We start from the raw sequence: 13,324 nt of genomic DNA, 5'->3' as shown, positions 1-13,324 counted from the left end.
GAGGAGGCGGGGGCGCCCGAGTCGTCGGGGCATGCGTGGAGGGCGCGGACTACAAGCCCCACAAGTCCCGGCGGCAGCGGCGCAAGTGCAGGGAGGAAGGAGGAAGGAGGAAGGAGAAGCCGCGGGTAAGCTGGGGGCTGCGCCCCTGCCCCCTCCCCGCTCCCCGCTCCGCGCTCCCCGGCTCTGGGTCTGGGTCGGGGCAGTGAGCGGCGGCCTCGGCCCCGGCCTGCCCTGAGCGCACCCCGCTCCCTCGCCGCAGGAGCGCGCCCCACCCACCGCGGCTGCAGCACCCCAGGGGCGCGCCCGGAGGACCCCGCGGGCCCCGGCCCCAGGATGAACCTGGAGCGCGTGTCCAACGAGGAGAAGCTCAGCCTCTGCCGGAAGTACTACCTAGGTGAGGAGGGGGCGGGCGGGGGCGCCGGGGGGGGGCCGGGCCGGGGGCGCCCAGCCCCCCACCCAATGCCTTCCTCTGCAGGGGGCTTCGCGCTGCTGCCCTTCCTGTGGCTGGTCAACGTGCTGTGGTTCTTCCGAGAGGCCTTCCTGGCCCCGGCCTACGAGGAGCAGGGCCAGATCAAGGGCTGTGAGTGCCGGGGCCGGGGCGCGGAGGGGGCACAGGGGGCACAGGGGCCCGCCCGGGGCCGCCCCTCCCCTCCATTCCTTCCTTTGCAGATGTCTGGCGCTCAGCCTTAGGGCTAGTCTTTTGGCTCGTGGCGCTGACCTCCTGGATCACGGTCTTCCAGATCAACCGAGCTCGCTGGGGAGCCCTGGGCGACTATCTGTCCTTCACCATCCCTCTGGGGATACCCTGATCGGCCGGCTCCTGGCCACCGCCTCTCCCCGCCCCGCCTTAGCTCCAGCACCGGGCTGATATGCCTTCCAAAGACGAAGGAGATCTAATGTCCTTCATGTCCCCACAGCCTTTTGTTTGGCCGAGCTGTTTCCCCAGAATGCCTATCCCTGACTAATTTCCCATTTTTCCCTGTCACCTCCACTAAGGACTCCCAAATAAAAAAAGATAAAAATAGAAAGGTTAATTTTGTGAGTACTAGTGTTCTCTATGCCCTTTTTTCTGAGGGAGGTGGGATCTCCCCCCACCAAAAAAACTGACCCTAGAATCGTGGAATCTCAAATCTGGGAAGGCCCTACCTAAGCAAGCAGTCATCTAGCCTCTCTTTGAAGAGAGCCCCAATGATAGGAAACTTGAACACTATGATTTACATTGAAAACATATTTCACCCATGGACTACCATAGTTGTTCACTTTAATCTTTAGTGGAACTGGTATTAATAAAGTGAGGAGAGACATAGTATCATGGGGGGGGGGGGTGGAGCCTGGATCTATTATCAGGACCAAACTTTCAATTGATTCTCTCACTGGCTTGCTGTGACTTTGGAGCAATCCTTCCTCCTCTATGGACTTGAGCTTCCCTATCTGCAAATCAGTGAAAATGGACAAATGACTCCCATTAGCAACTGCATCACTTTAATAGAGAAAACTTGCAGGTAAGTAAGCTCTCCACACTAGGGTAGAGGACATGTGAATATATAGAGAATATATCTGTTGTTTGATTATTTCTGATTCCTTGTGACTCCATTTGGAATTTTCTAAGCAAAGATATTGGGGTATCCAATGGTTTGTCATTTCCTTCTCCCACTCATTTTACTGATGAGGAAACTGAGACAAACAGGATGAATTGGCTTGCCCAAGGTCACACAACTAAGTGTGTGTCTGAGGCTGGATTGGAAGTTGGGTCTTCCTGACTCCAAGCCCAGAGCTCCATGCAAAGAATATATAAAATATGTGAATATAAAAGAGAGACAGAAACTTGTGTTCTAAATATTTCCATCTAAGACTTTATGCTAGTCTCTTGGACCATTCCTGCTCTTCAGGAGTTACTTTTCTATAAGGAAGGATCTGGGAGATAGTTCCGGAATCTTGATGTGGGAAGTGGTGTCTGAGATGAGCCTTGAAGGAAAACCAGTCCAGGCTTCTGAGAAATGAAGAGAGGCTGACTTTCAGGAATGGGGGATGAACTAGAGTTGGGGCTGGAAGGGACCTGAAAGGTCATCCAGGCCACTACCCCCCCCCCCCCCCCCCCCCCCGCTTTTACAAAGGAGGAAACTGAAGCTCAGGGTCTTCAATTCTGTCCCATTTGGCCAGCCTGCAGAGTATGTGAAGGGAGTGAACAGGGAGGAATCCTGGAGAGGCAGCTGCAGGGGACCAGGGAGGTCCCCAGGTCCAGGCCTCCTGGCTTCTATTGGGGTGCAGAGGTGCTGGGATGACGCCAGCCTCTTGCAGCTCTTAGGTGCTGTGGCCTTCAGGAGGCGGGTCCAGTTCACAGTTGACCCACCCCCTCGGCAGCAGAATAGCCCCACAATACAAATCTTACTTTCCACATCTGTAAAATGGACCCAAGCGTGTGAAATCACCCCTACGCTACCGGATTCTTTTAGGAGGCGGGAGTCATTGCCTAGCAACGCAAAACTACTACAAAGTCGCGAGTCTCCTGTCCTTTTCTTCAAGGAGCCCCTTTAAGCTGTTGGCACTACAAGTCCCAGGATCCTCGGCGGCAGCCTCAGCCTGTGCCTCCCATAATACCTCGCGCGGCCAGGCTCTGGGGACACGTGAAGGGGAGGCCAGAGCACAAACTACACCTCCCATGAGGCGCCGCGCGGCTGGACCGGGGGACGTTAGTTCGTTTCCGGAAGAATGGTTCTGGGGTGGGGCTTCGAGCGGGAGGTGGCCGTTAGCGGGATCCCATTGGTCTATTCCGTAGACGAACGGCCCCGTCGCCCAATGGAAGCAACGGGTGGGCGGGCCAAGGTGAGCCCTGAGAGCTGAGCCTGTGCGGGGGCCGAAGGCGGAGGTGAGGAGCTGTCCGACCAGGGCCGGTCCCCTCTCCCCGGCTCGGGAAGCTGGGATTCCTTGGCTCGACTTGAGAGGCTCGCCTCCCAAAGCTGACCTCCGATCCGCCTTGTGGCAAGCTCCAGCTGCGACCCCCGACCTCCCGGGTTGACCCCTGACCTGTCCCCGCCCGGGGCACTGCTGGGTACCCCACTGCCCCACTCGGGACAGGAGCCCGGGCGGAGCGATGTTCCCCGTGAAGGTGAAGGTGGAGAAGTCAGGTGAGGGGGGCGTCAGGAGAGGCTGGGGAGGAGGCGGCAGGCGGCCCCCGGGGACCCCCCCGAGGGAGCAGTCTGGGGGGGCTGCCTGGAGGAAGGGGGGCGATGGGGGGGCTGCCTGGAGGGGGCGGGGGAGGACGGGAATCAGGGACCTGCGGGGAGGAGGGGGCTGGAGCCGCCCCCGGGAGAGGCAGCCCTGGGCTCCTCCGGCCCCCTGCCCCAAGCTTCTGGGGGAGGGCTTGGGGGACCCGAGGGAGGCTGGGGGGGAGGGCTTGGGGGGCCCGAGGGAGGCTGGGGGGGAGGGCTTGGGGGGCCCGAGGGAGGCTGGGGGGGAGGGCTTGGGGGGCCCGAGGGAGGCTGGGGGGGGCGGGACCTGCGCCCTGGCCCCCGCACAGCCGCAGCCCAGGGGGGCTTCTCGGGCCGGGAACGGAGGGGGGGGCAGCTTGAGGCGCTGCCCTCCGGCTTTGGCCAGCCCCTCCTCCACGCAGGGCCTCAGTTTCTCCACGGGTGATTCTGTGATCTGCCCCCCTCCCCCAGAGCTGGAGATGTCCAAAGCCAGGAACCACCTGGACGCCGTCTTGCAGTGCTTGCTGGAGAAGAGCGACGTGGACCGGTGAGGCCCCCCTCCCCAGCAGAAGGGTTCCAGGCTTCTCTGTCACACCTCGAGCCTGGGGGGGCTGCCACCCGTATTCTTGTGACCTTAGCCAAGTCCTCCTCCACCCCTGGGCCTCCCCTTTGTCCTCTGAAATGGGCAGGGAGATGAGGGCTGAGGGAAGGTGCCAGGTTTAGGTTGAGGATCCCCGGCTTCCCAGGGGTGCAGAACCCCGAGCCAGGCAGAGAGAAAGGTTGGCTTGGAGCTTCCCAGCTCAGAGTGGGCTGCTTGAGGAGACAGTGAGCGGCCCAGCCTTGGAGGGATCCAGCCCAGAGGTGCAGAAGGTCAACTCCAAGGTCTGAGCTTCTGTAATTGTCTTCCAAAGGGAACAGCTCGAGGACGAGACCGGGAAGACACCCCCCGATGCTCACAGCAAGTAGGTCCCTGGCCAGGTTTGGGTGAGATGGGATCATGGGACGCCCTTTGGGTCCCTGGGATGGGGTGACACTGCCTCTCTTCTCCCTAGGGACTGCTCTATCACGGCTGCCGGCAAACGGTAAGTGGAGAGGCCTGGGTGGCTGGGTGGGTGGGGAGAGGGCCTGGTTTGGTCTGGGGGGGCCTCCTGGGGGGGCCTACCTCCTCTCCTGCTCTTCCTTCCACACAGTCCTGTCTTTTCAGTCCTGCCTTATCCCTGCCCTGGTCCATAGCCCTGCAGGAGCCTGTCCTGGCCTCCCTTGGACCCCCATGGCTTGATCCACTCCTGCCCTTGGTCTGTCCAGTCAGGTCCTACTCCTTCTCCCTCACAGGCCATCAGCCAGGTTCCCCCATCACAGGAGGAAGAAGAGGAAGGAGATGGAGGATGGGCTCGCAGAGGGGGGACAGCAGAGACCCAGTGAGTGCTGGGGGTGGGGAGTGGTGAGAAAGGGCTCATCAGGAACAGACAGCTCTGGCTTGAGTCAGGAAGTCTGAGGACCAATCCTAGCCCAGCCTGTCTTAGTTTCCTTATCTGTAAGGTGGGACTGGAGTGGAGTCTGGGGGTTGGAGGGAGCCAGAGCCAGACTTGAAAGCCAGCAGTCCGGCTAGGACCCTGGATTGATCGGAGCCTTTGTTCCTCATCCTCCAGACACTTACACCATCAAGCTATTTGACCGAAGTGTGGACCTGGCCCAGTTCAGTGAGAACACACCACTCTACCCCATCTGCCGGGCCTGGATGAGGAACTGCCCCTCTGTCCGGGAGCCAGAACGTTCTCCCAGCCCCCCCCCTCCTCCCCGGTCAGAAGATGAAGAGGTGAGAATGCCTGGGGTGAGGGACAGGGAGGGAAGAGGGCTTCGCCCTCCCCAGGCAGGGCCTGACACAGGGACTTCGGGGGCTAATTCTTTCCATAGGGGGCCGAGGTCACCAATGGGAAGAGCCGAGATGTCTACAAGCTGCCACCCCCCAGCGCCCCTTCCCCTCCTGGTGAAGCCCCCAGCCCCAGAATCCCCTCCCCACTTCGGCCAGAGGGTCAGGAGGCCTCTGAGGACCCAGTAAGTAGCCCCCCAGACCCACAAAAGGAGTTGTGGGAAGGAGATATGGCAGATCCCTAGAGGAAAACATTTCTAAGGCCACTTCCCACCAGGACTCTGCCTCTCTTCTCTCTCCACAGCCCCCTGAGACTGCCCCAACCATGTCCTCTCTTATCTACCGCAATATGGAGCGTTGGAAACGTATCAGGCAGAGGTATGCAGCCCCTAGTCCCCACACTCGCTCCTAGCCCCTCAACCCTCCGGCTGGCCGGCCCTGATAGCCTGTCACCCCCTCCCCCCCAGGTGGAAGGAGGCTTCCCATCGGAACCAGCTGCGTTACTCCGAGAGCATGAAGATTCTGCGTGAGATGTATGAGCGCCAGTGACCCTTGGCTGGACCTCCCCCCAATAAAAGCGTCCCCCCCCACCCCAGCCCTCTGTCTATTCTCTTGCCCTCCACACATCTGACACCAATCAACAGGGACACCCAGGCATTTATTGAGTCCTGAAGATGAGGCCTGTCCAGAGCAAGTGTCACAGGAGGGAGGGTGGGGTTCTTGGGCAGGACCAAGCTAGGCCAGTGTAAATGGAAAAAGGTCTGGGTGAGTGACAGGGAGCTGGGGAGGGACAGGGGAGGGTCAGGACAGGGTGTCCCCCATTTCCTTCTTACTTAGCCCCTGGCGCTGACCCCTGGGCAATGGGCACGGTGCGCTCAGCTGCCTGGGGCCCTGGGGTAGGTGCAGGAGCCTGGATAGACAGGATGCCCTCGGGGGACAGGGCTGAGGTCACTGCTGCAGGGTTCACACCCTCAGGTAGCCTGTAGCGGCGGTGAAACTCCCTAGAGATGAAGCCATGCTCATCCTGCAACATGATAGCACCCCTTTTAGGCACCGGTGACTCATGCCCCTGCACCCCTTCCTCACTTCCCTCCCCGCCTTCTTTCCTCCTCCTCCTCCATCCCTCCCCACCACAGCCTGTGTGCCTCCGGGCCCCTCCCCCCCAGCATACCGGGCGTTCCTCATGGCGGGCATGCACTTCCACATGCTCCCCCACCACCTTGACATTGATCTCCTCCGGGGAGAAGTGCTTCACATCCAGTAACACTGAAAACTCCCCCTTGGCCAGGGTCACCTGTAGGTTAGGGGTTATGGAGCTCAGGAGGGATACAGGTGGGGGATACAGGGGAAGGTCAGGAGGCCCCCTGAGCTTATTGTGAGGAATACCTGAGGGGGACCCACCAGTCTCTGGTGCAAAGGGCTTCTGGGTAAAGGTGAACATCCCTTAGCGAGGGGAGAAAGAAGGGGTGATGGAGCTAAAGTCTCCTGAGGCAAGGGGTCAGTCTGGGAGAGTGCCCAAGGTGAAGACCCGATCCTTTGGAAGAAAAAGGGGTTCTTTCTTGAGTGGACCTGGGGTCCTTTGGCAATGGGAGGAGTCTTCTCTGGCCTTGAGGAAAGCCTCCCCCTCCCCCAGCTGATTAGGCATTCACAATAAAGACCCCTAAAGAGTTAGTAGAGGAGGGGACAGGAAGTGGGCTCATAGGGACTTTGCCCATGTCCCTTGGCCCCAGCCAGCCCTTGGGAAGGTCCATACCTCTCCGGGGCCAGGATCTGCCCGAAGGGCCACACTAGGCGCTCGAAGATAGTAGGGTGCTAGGGCCGGGGGACAGAGTGCAGCCAGCTCGGCCTCCAGCAGCCCCTCCCCAAAACGCTGGTCGAAGAGCCTGGTGGGGGTGGTCAGGCTGGGGAATGGCAGAGAGGCTGGGCGACGCAGCCAGGATGGCTGGATGGGCACGGGGACCTCCATGGTCAGACTGGGCGGCAGCGAGTCCCCAGCGGGCACCGATCCGGCCTCTATATACCAGGCCCCTGCCTGCCCCGCCTCTCCCCTCCCCTCCCCCTAGGGCAGCATTCCAGGGTCCCTGTCAGCCAGAGAGAAGGGAGGGGTAGGCAAAGTCCCCGATGTGACAGCCAGCAGGCCCATTTCATGTCCACAGATGTTTATTAAAGCCTGGGTGGCTAAGACCCCCTCCCCTCCCCCAAGGGCCGAAGCCTGGTTGGTGCAGAGGTGGGGGGGGGGTTGTGGGCAAACATGCCCATGTGAGAGCTGGGGGAGGACTGGACAAAGCCAGGATGAGCAGCGTTGGGGCAGGGGCTGACCCACTGCTGCCCGAAGGGAGCCCTTGGGACTGAACAAAGGCAGGGGCAGGTCCAAGGGCAGGGGCCCCTTTAAGTCATCCGCCCCAAGGGTCCAGCTCCGATCTGGATCTGGACAGTGACGCAGATACCCTGCCTGGCAGGGCCTGTTTCCATTTGGGGCCTGCCTGCCCAGATGGGGGCTGGGCTCTGCCCATGGGTCCGCATGTGGAGCAGGGGGACACTTTGTATCCAAGTCTCGTGGCACCATCACTAAGACCCGAGGATCTGCTCCCCCCAGCTCCCGAGGGTAGGGTGGGATAGGAGATGGGGGGTAGGAGAGGGGGGAGCCGAGGAGCAGGGCTGAGGACCCCACCCCAGGCGAGAGAGCTCCACCGTCTCCCGATGACCTGTCCTTGACAATGTGGGGGGGTCCTTAGAGAGGATCCCCGCCTCGGGAAGGAGGGGCCACAGCTCCCCTGCCCCCAGCCCAGGCCCAGTCACCCCCCCCAACACCTCCCATCCCCCAGGGGCACAAACAGGGCTGGTGCGGCCGCCCCCTGCCCAGGTGCCCAGTCCGGGCAATGCGGTGAGTCACGGCCCGGGAGGCGGAGGCCAGGACGCCCTGTGCCCCTCGGCCGGGGGCCAGGGGGCATCAGGGACGGGCGCGGGTCCCGGCGCCCCCCTCCTGGGCCAGAAATAGCCCGGCGCGCTGATCCCCGCCACCTGTGGGCACCCCGGCCCGGGAGCCAAGAATGCCTGGCAGCCGAGCGGCCGGCCGCGGGCAAGCGGAGGGGGATGGGGCGGGAGCAGCGGCGCGCGGGCAGGGCCGGAACGGGGCCAGGCGGGGCCCGCGGGAGAGCCCAATGCCCCGGAAAGGGCAGGAGCCGCTCCCGGCCCGGGCCCAGGACGCCCAGGCCCTGTCAATCATTTCTCTGTTTATGGGCCGAGGAAGAGGAGTAGCCAATAGAGTGGCTTCTGCCTTCTTCCGGAGCTCCGCCCCCATGGGAAAAATCCACGAATGGCCGAAGGCGGTGTCTGCGCAAGCGCACCTGGGCGCCGGCCCCTCGCGGCGGTTGGAGGGCCGCGGCACCGCTCCCTTTCCCGCCCTGGTGCTTCCGGAGAGGGGAGGCGGGTCTCAGAGAGTTGTTACTTAGCAACGGACAGCGCGGCTCCGAGGCGGAAGGGAGAGAAAGCGTTCGAGGAGGTGACAGCGGCGCTGACGCAATGGATAACAGGTGAGGACCGAGCCTCGGGGCCCTAAGAAAGGCGCCCTTCCCCAGGCGAGAACTACCGCTCTCACGAAGCCCCGGAGCCTCCTGGGAGTCGTAGTCCGCTCTCCGCCCTTCTAACCCCGCCCCTTCGCCTCCTTTTTAGCCTGGCCGTATTTTCCTTCCGGGGCAGCTGTCACAAATCCACGCCCCCGAAGAGGCGGAGCTATTACCACCCGTCCCCGGGGCGGGAGAGAGGCCGCGGAGGCGGGGCCCGGAGCAGGGTGAGGACACGCCCCGGGGCGGGGTCTTGGAGTGGGGGCGCCGCCCCTCCCGAAGCAGGGCCGGAGGGCCCCGGGCCCTGGGGCCGGCCCGCGGCGGGCTTGGGGCTTGGGGCTTGGGTTCGGGAGCATCCCCCGGGAGGTGCAAAGAGCTGGGGCCGCCCAAAGGGGGGCTGTGAAGGGCCCCGGAGGCCCCCCCCCCAGCCCGGGGCGGGCCGAGGGTCCCCAGAGCCGAGCAGAGGAGAGCGGAGGGTTGGGGCCCGCCCTGTGTCCCAGAGGGACCCCCGGCCCCGGCCAGGCATTGACCTTCACAGGGCCCGGGCAGCCAGCCGCGGGTCCGAGGAGGCCCCCCCCATGCCAGGGGCCCGGGGCGAGGGCGGACTCTGGGGTCCAAGGGCGCCCGCCGGTGCCCTCCCTCTTCTCTCAGAGGAAGGGTGGCTTCTGCCTTTCACATGGGGGCAGGCAAGTCTGTAAGGCTTCAGTAACTGCCCCAAGGCGGCCTCGACCAGAATGTAAAGGGGCTCACTGATCCCTGGTCTAGACCAGAATGTAAAGGGGGTCACTGATTCCTGGGCTAGACCAGAATGTAAAGGGGGGGTCACTGATCCCTGGGCTAGACCAGAATGTAAAGGGGGTCACTGATCCCTGGGAGGGTCAGGAATCTGAGCTGACCCAAGGGCCTGGGTTTGTGGGGAAGGAAGGGCCTGCAGCTCCGGCTTCTCTTTTCCCCCGCTTCAGATCCTCAGCCCTTCTCAACCACAGCAGCCCAGCCCCTCACCCTCCCCTCCAGCCCCTGCATCCCCAGACTTGGAGGAGTCATGGTCTTCCACAAGCTCCTTGCTCCCCCAGACAGACCAAGAAGGAAATTCTGTGCTTGCCAAGTAAGTAGGAAGAACCAGAAACTAGGAGGAGGCCAGACTCCTGACCATCGCCCTCTGCCGAGGAAATGAGAAGGGGGTGTCCCAATGAGCCTCCCCCACTTTTTCTCTGCCTGCCACAGGTATATGGCTCGGTTCCGGCAGGCCCAGCCCACCAGTCGGCAGGAGCGGGGGTCTGCAGGCCTCACAGCAGCTGACTTCTGGTGGCTGCAGCCCCCAGCCCAGGGTTGCGCTGATCCATCCACAGGTACCAGCCCTTGCCCCCTCCTCAGGGACCCCCAGCAGCCCTCCTACCCAGGGTCCATAGCAAGCCTGTATTCTCAGGTGACTGGCAGGTCCAGACAGGCATCTCAGAAAGAGTTAGGAGGGATGCCGGTGACCATGTTTCTTGCAGATGAGACCAGAGGAGGCAGCCTCAGCCCAGTCCTCCCAACTCAGCCCCTGCCTCAGGGGCCAGGAGCATCCAGGACAGAAGCTTGCCCATCAGGAACCCCCAGGGTAACTGACAATTGAGGGGCCTAGTAAGAGCTCCAGCCACAACACGGGACTCGACAGAGGGTTTTTTACCCCACATCTCTGGGAGAGGAACAGGATGAGGGATTTGTCATTCCTGTGTGATATGAGGAGACCACCAAAGTCCAAGAGCAAAGAAGGCTAGATCAGAGAGCCTGGCTTCTGGCCTCCTGTGTCCTCTGGGATTCTAGCAACTCCTCTGGGAGATGGGGCTGGGGCTGGAGACCCTGTGGAAGGAGGAGAGGGGTGATGACCAGGGAGGGGCCAGAGTATTAGCCCCTTCCTCCTTCTCTGGCTTAGGACTACATATCTCCATTGGAAGCCTCTGATGAGGCATCTCCCTTGGACTTTGACACACTGAGTCTCCAGGACAGGGCAGCCCAGCTTCTCCTCCGCAGGTGACTTCTTTTCCTGATCACAGGTTCCCCCTAAATTCCCTGTCTTTCTCCCCCCACCAAAGTTAGAGCAAATTATAATAAAAATGATCCTTCATTTGGAATTCAACTGTGCCCCCCCATTTGCTCCCCCACCATACTTTCCAGTCTTCCTAACTTCCATTCTCCTCAAACTGATTATTGGCAGCACCATGGACACAGTCCTCCATGTCCTACCACATACCTCTGTAGCCTATTTCCCCCAATATTCTTCCTGCTACAGTCTCTCAGACACATCCTAACTGTGGGAGCCTGGACAAGTCACTTCACCCAGTTTACCCCAGTTTTCTCAACTGTAAAATGGGGTTAATAGTACATACCTCATGAGGTGTGTGCCAATATTTGTTAAGTGTAAACCTTGAAAGTTCTAAGCTATTTGCTGTTATTCCTTAATTTCTCCTGAATGCCCCCCACCTCCACTTATAACAGAAGCTCTTCATGGGCAGAGACAGTTGGATGCCCAGATCCAGAAGTCTTGCCAGCCCAGGAACAGGGAAGCCTAAGGAAGGCTTGTTGAACAGACCTCCCCCCACAGCCTCCCCAAGCTTCCTCTAATTCTCTTGTTTCCCCCAGTGAGATTTCTCCCAGCAGCAGCAGCAGCAGCACAAATGAAGTGGCCTCCATCCCTGTCAGCTCAGAGGGCCTCCCCTCCCCCTTAGCCCCCTTCACCTCTGACTCTGGACCAGGCCCCCACCCCAGGGAACCAGGTGAGCCCCAGGAGGCCCATGGGATGCATGCATAGATAGGTACATCCTGGCCTCAGGCTGATCCCAGACTTGTCTCTCATAGCCCCACTGACAAGGACCCAGGTCCCTCTTCCATCTGTGTCCCGACCAGAGGATGACATCCTCTTCCAGTGGCGTCTCCGGAGGAAGATGGAGCTGGCCCAGGAGGAGTGTGCAGATGGGCCCCAGGCACAGTCCTGGCTTCCCAGGAGCTCCCTGGTAGGGAGTGGAAGGAAGCTTAGGGGACTTTGGGAATAGGAGTAGAAGGGGAGAGGTACAGGCCCTCAAAGTTGTGTGTTCCTCCTCCAGGTTGCTATGACTGTGGCCCACAGTCAGCCTGAGCCTCACATGTATGCCCCAGCGCCAGTTGTTACCAGCCAGCTGAATTCTCTGGTCCCCCTCAGCAATCCCCAACCACCCCCCCCAGCCCCTCTTGGCAACCCCCAGCAGAATCCTCCAGTTCCCTTCTGTGGGTCTCAGATACCTCCAGCCCCCCTTTATGGGTCCCAGCATGCCCTCCCAGTCCTCCCCTGTGGGTCCCAACAGGTCCCCCCAGTCCCCCCATGTGGGTCCCAGCATATTCCCTCTGCCCCCCTTTATGGGTCCCAGCAGGTCCCTCCAGTCCCCACCTGTGGGTCCCAGCAGGTCCTCCCAGTTCCTGTTATGCAAGTTCCCACACCTCCTCTCTATGGGTCCCAGCAGGTCCCCCCAGTCCCCCCATGTGGGTCTCAGCATGTTCCCTCAGCCCCCCTCTTTGGGTCCCAGCAGGTGCCTCCAGTCCCCCCCTGTGGGTCCCAGCAGGGCCCTGCTGTCCTCTGTCCACATGTGCTAAGCCCCTGCGTTTCCCACCATATTCCCCAGCCAAACTTGGCAGCCCCTCTTAATCTTCTCCAGCCCACCCCTCCAGCCTCCTCTAGGGCTCCCCACCCAAGTCCCGTGGGACCTCTCTGTCTTCCTCAGCCAAGCCCCCACTCTCCAGAAACAGGTAGCAACAGTTCCCCATCTGGGAGCTTTCCCCCCAGTTCCAAGGGCCCCTCGGAGTCTAAGAGGAAGGACCACAAACCCAGAAAGGCTCGAAACCCAGGTGCCAAGAGCCGGAGTCCCGGGCCCGGGACAAGACCAGGGCCACTGCTGAAGGGGGCCCTAGAGCACGTGGTGGCTACTCGTCTTTTCCCAGCGCCCTCGGAAGGTTGCCCCCCACCCCCTTCTGGGGGCCCACCTCCTGCTGAGGCCGCACCCCCCGGGGGGCTGCTCGCTTTGGCTTCTGGGTTACTGGCGGCGGCGGAAGGTGAGAGGATTGGGAAGCGGCTGCGGTTGGGTGGGGGTCCCCCGCGAGACCCTGCAGATGCATATAGTCCCCTCCTCCCCAGATTCTGACGGGACAGAATTTGAGGAGGACCCCCTGCTGCAGGTGCTCCGGGCCAGGCGGTCAGAGCTCCGGTCCGGCCTGAGGTGAGCCCCGGGCCGCCCCTCCCCGACAGCGCGGCCCCCTCGCCCCTGGCCCTTTATAACCACGGTCCCCCCCCCCCCCAGGGCGGTTGAGCGGCGCCTGTCCGAGCTCACGCGCCCGGCGTTCACGGGGCCCGGTTCCCAGCCAGCCCGGGCGCTGGGCTCCCCCAAGGAGAGGCCGGACAGCCGGAGCATCGAGGAATAAACTTTGTTCAAGAAACGTCCCCAGTGGCTTCCTTCAGCGATGGGGCGGCGGGGCAGGGGCAGGGGCCGGGGCCGGGGCGGCGGGGCAGGGGCTGGGGCCGGGGCCGCGGAGGGGCGGCGGGGCAGGGGCAGGGGCAGGGGCCGGGGCCGCGGAGGGGCGGCGGGCAGGGGCTGGGGCCGGGGCCGCGGAGGGGCGGCGGGCAGGGGCTGGGGCCGGGGCCGCGGAGGGGCGGCGGGGCAGGGGCAGGGGCCGGGGCCGCGGAGGGGCGGCGGGCC

The 13,324-nt window shown here is 62.2% G+C and overlaps 4 protein-coding genes across 5 annotated transcripts; 3 read left to right on the top strand and 1 right to left on the bottom strand.

The window, feature by feature from the left end:
* Positions 1-17: 17 nt before the first annotated feature.
* Positions 18-1,034, top strand: PSENEN (presenilin enhancer, gamma-secretase subunit). Its single transcript, XM_074218860.1, has 4 exons — positions 18-125; positions 260-394; positions 476-580; positions 670-1,034. The coding sequence occupies exons 1-4, from the start codon at positions 32-34 to the stop codon at positions 807-809; spliced, it is 474 nt and encodes a 157-aa protein (XP_074074961.1). The 5' UTR covers positions 18-31; the 3' UTR covers positions 810-1,034.
* Positions 1,035-2,167: 1,133 nt separating this feature from the next.
* LIN37 (lin-37 DREAM MuvB core complex component) lies at positions 2,168-5,764 on the top strand. The gene is made up of 9 exons (XM_074218857.1): positions 2,168-3,125; positions 3,660-3,735; positions 4,100-4,150; positions 4,241-4,270; positions 4,521-4,606; positions 4,838-5,004; positions 5,103-5,243; positions 5,363-5,436; positions 5,526-5,764. Exons 1-9 carry the CDS (start codon positions 3,092-3,094, stop codon positions 5,605-5,607), a joined length of 741 nt encoding a protein of 246 aa, XP_074074958.1. The 5' UTR covers positions 2,168-3,091; the 3' UTR covers positions 5,608-5,764.
* HSPB6 (heat shock protein family B (small) member 6) lies at positions 5,698-7,067 on the bottom strand. Its single transcript, XM_074218859.1, has 3 exons — positions 6,812-7,067; positions 6,230-6,352; positions 5,698-6,082 (listed from the first exon to the last, which is right to left on the bottom strand). Exons 1-3 carry the CDS (start codon positions 7,022-7,024, stop codon positions 5,888-5,890), a joined length of 531 nt encoding a protein of 176 aa, XP_074074960.1. The 5' UTR covers positions 7,025-7,067; the 3' UTR covers positions 5,698-5,887.
* Positions 7,068-8,370: 1,303 nt separating this feature from the next.
* On the top strand, positions 8,371-13,066 carry PROSER3 (proline and serine rich 3). 2 transcript variants are annotated; one of them, XM_074218853.1, is made up of 11 exons: positions 8,510-8,591; positions 8,731-8,848; positions 9,584-9,726; positions 9,846-9,970; positions 10,118-10,221; positions 10,537-10,634; positions 11,244-11,377; positions 11,460-11,614; positions 11,705-12,683; positions 12,766-12,847; positions 12,929-13,066. In XM_074218853.1, exons 1-11 carry the CDS (start codon positions 8,581-8,583, stop codon positions 13,047-13,049), a joined length of 2,070 nt encoding a protein of 689 aa, XP_074074954.1. In that variant the 5' UTR covers positions 8,510-8,580; the 3' UTR covers positions 13,050-13,066. The 2 variants fall into 2 exon arrangements, with proteins under 2 accessions (XP_074074952.1, XP_074074954.1); XM_074218851.1 differs by lacking the exon at positions 10,118-10,221 and having other exon boundaries at positions 8,371-8,591.
* Positions 13,067-13,324: the final 258 nt, after the last annotated feature.

This window comes from Macrotis lagotis, chromosome 1 (genome assembly GCF_037893015.1).
Source record: "Macrotis lagotis isolate mMagLag1 chromosome 1, bilby.v1.9.chrom.fasta, whole genome shotgun sequence".
Classification (NCBI taxonomy): Eukaryota; Metazoa; Chordata; class Mammalia; order Peramelemorphia; family Peramelidae; genus Macrotis; species Macrotis lagotis.
This window is presented reverse-complemented; position numbering and strand designations above follow the sequence as displayed.

What these genes read in the sequence shown, in the direction of transcription:
- PSENEN (XM_074218860.1), top strand. Translation starts at nt 32, where the DNA reads ATGCGTGGAGGGCGCGGACTACAAGCCCCACAAGTCCCGGCGGCAGCG. An exon ending in GGAGGAAGGAGAAGCCGCGG is followed by an intron (nt 126 to 259) that starts GTAAGCTGGGGG and finishes CCCTCGCCGCAG; the next exon opens with GAGCGCGCCCCACCCACCGC. An exon ending in GCAGGGCCAGATCAAGGGCT is followed by an intron (nt 581 to 669) that starts GTGAGTGCCGGG and finishes CTTCCTTTGCAG; the next exon opens with ATGTCTGGCGCTCAGCCTTA.
- LIN37 (XM_074218857.1), top strand. Translation starts at nt 3,092, where the DNA reads ATGTTCCCCGTGAAGGTGAAGGTGGAGAAGTCAG. An exon ending in GGGGGGACAGCAGAGACCCA is followed by an intron (nt 4,607 to 4,837) that starts GTGAGTGCTGGG and finishes CTCATCCTCCAG; the next exon opens with ACACTTACACCATCAAGCTA. An exon ending in TGGAAACGTATCAGGCAGAG is followed by an intron (nt 5,437 to 5,525) that starts GTATGCAGCCCC and finishes CCTCCCCCCCAG; the next exon opens with GTGGAAGGAGGCTTCCCATC.
- HSPB6 (XM_074218859.1), bottom strand. Translation starts at nt 7,024, where the DNA reads ATGGAGGTCCCCGTGCCCATCCAGCCATCCTGGCTGCGTCGCCCAGCC. An exon ending in CAGATCCTGGCCCCGGAGAG is followed by an intron (nt 6,353 to 6,811) that starts GTATGGACCTTC and finishes CCTAACCTACAG; the next exon opens with GTGACCCTGGCCAAGGGGGA. An exon ending in CCCGCCATGAGGAACGCCCG is followed by an intron (nt 6,083 to 6,229) that starts GTATGCTGGGGG and finishes ATCATGTTGCAG; the next exon opens with GATGAGCATGGCTTCATCTC.
- PROSER3 (XM_074218851.1), top strand. Translation starts at nt 8,375, where the DNA reads ATGGCCGAAGGCGGTGTCTGCGCAAGCGCACCTGGGCGCCGGCCCCTC. An exon ending in GGAAATTCTGTGCTTGCCAA is followed by an intron (nt 9,727 to 9,845) that starts GTAAGTAGGAAG and finishes TGCCTGCCACAG; the next exon opens with GTATATGGCTCGGTTCCGGC. An exon ending in GTTACTGGCGGCGGCGGAAG is followed by an intron (nt 12,684 to 12,765) that starts GTGAGAGGATTG and finishes CCTCCTCCCCAG; the next exon opens with ATTCTGACGGGACAGAATTT.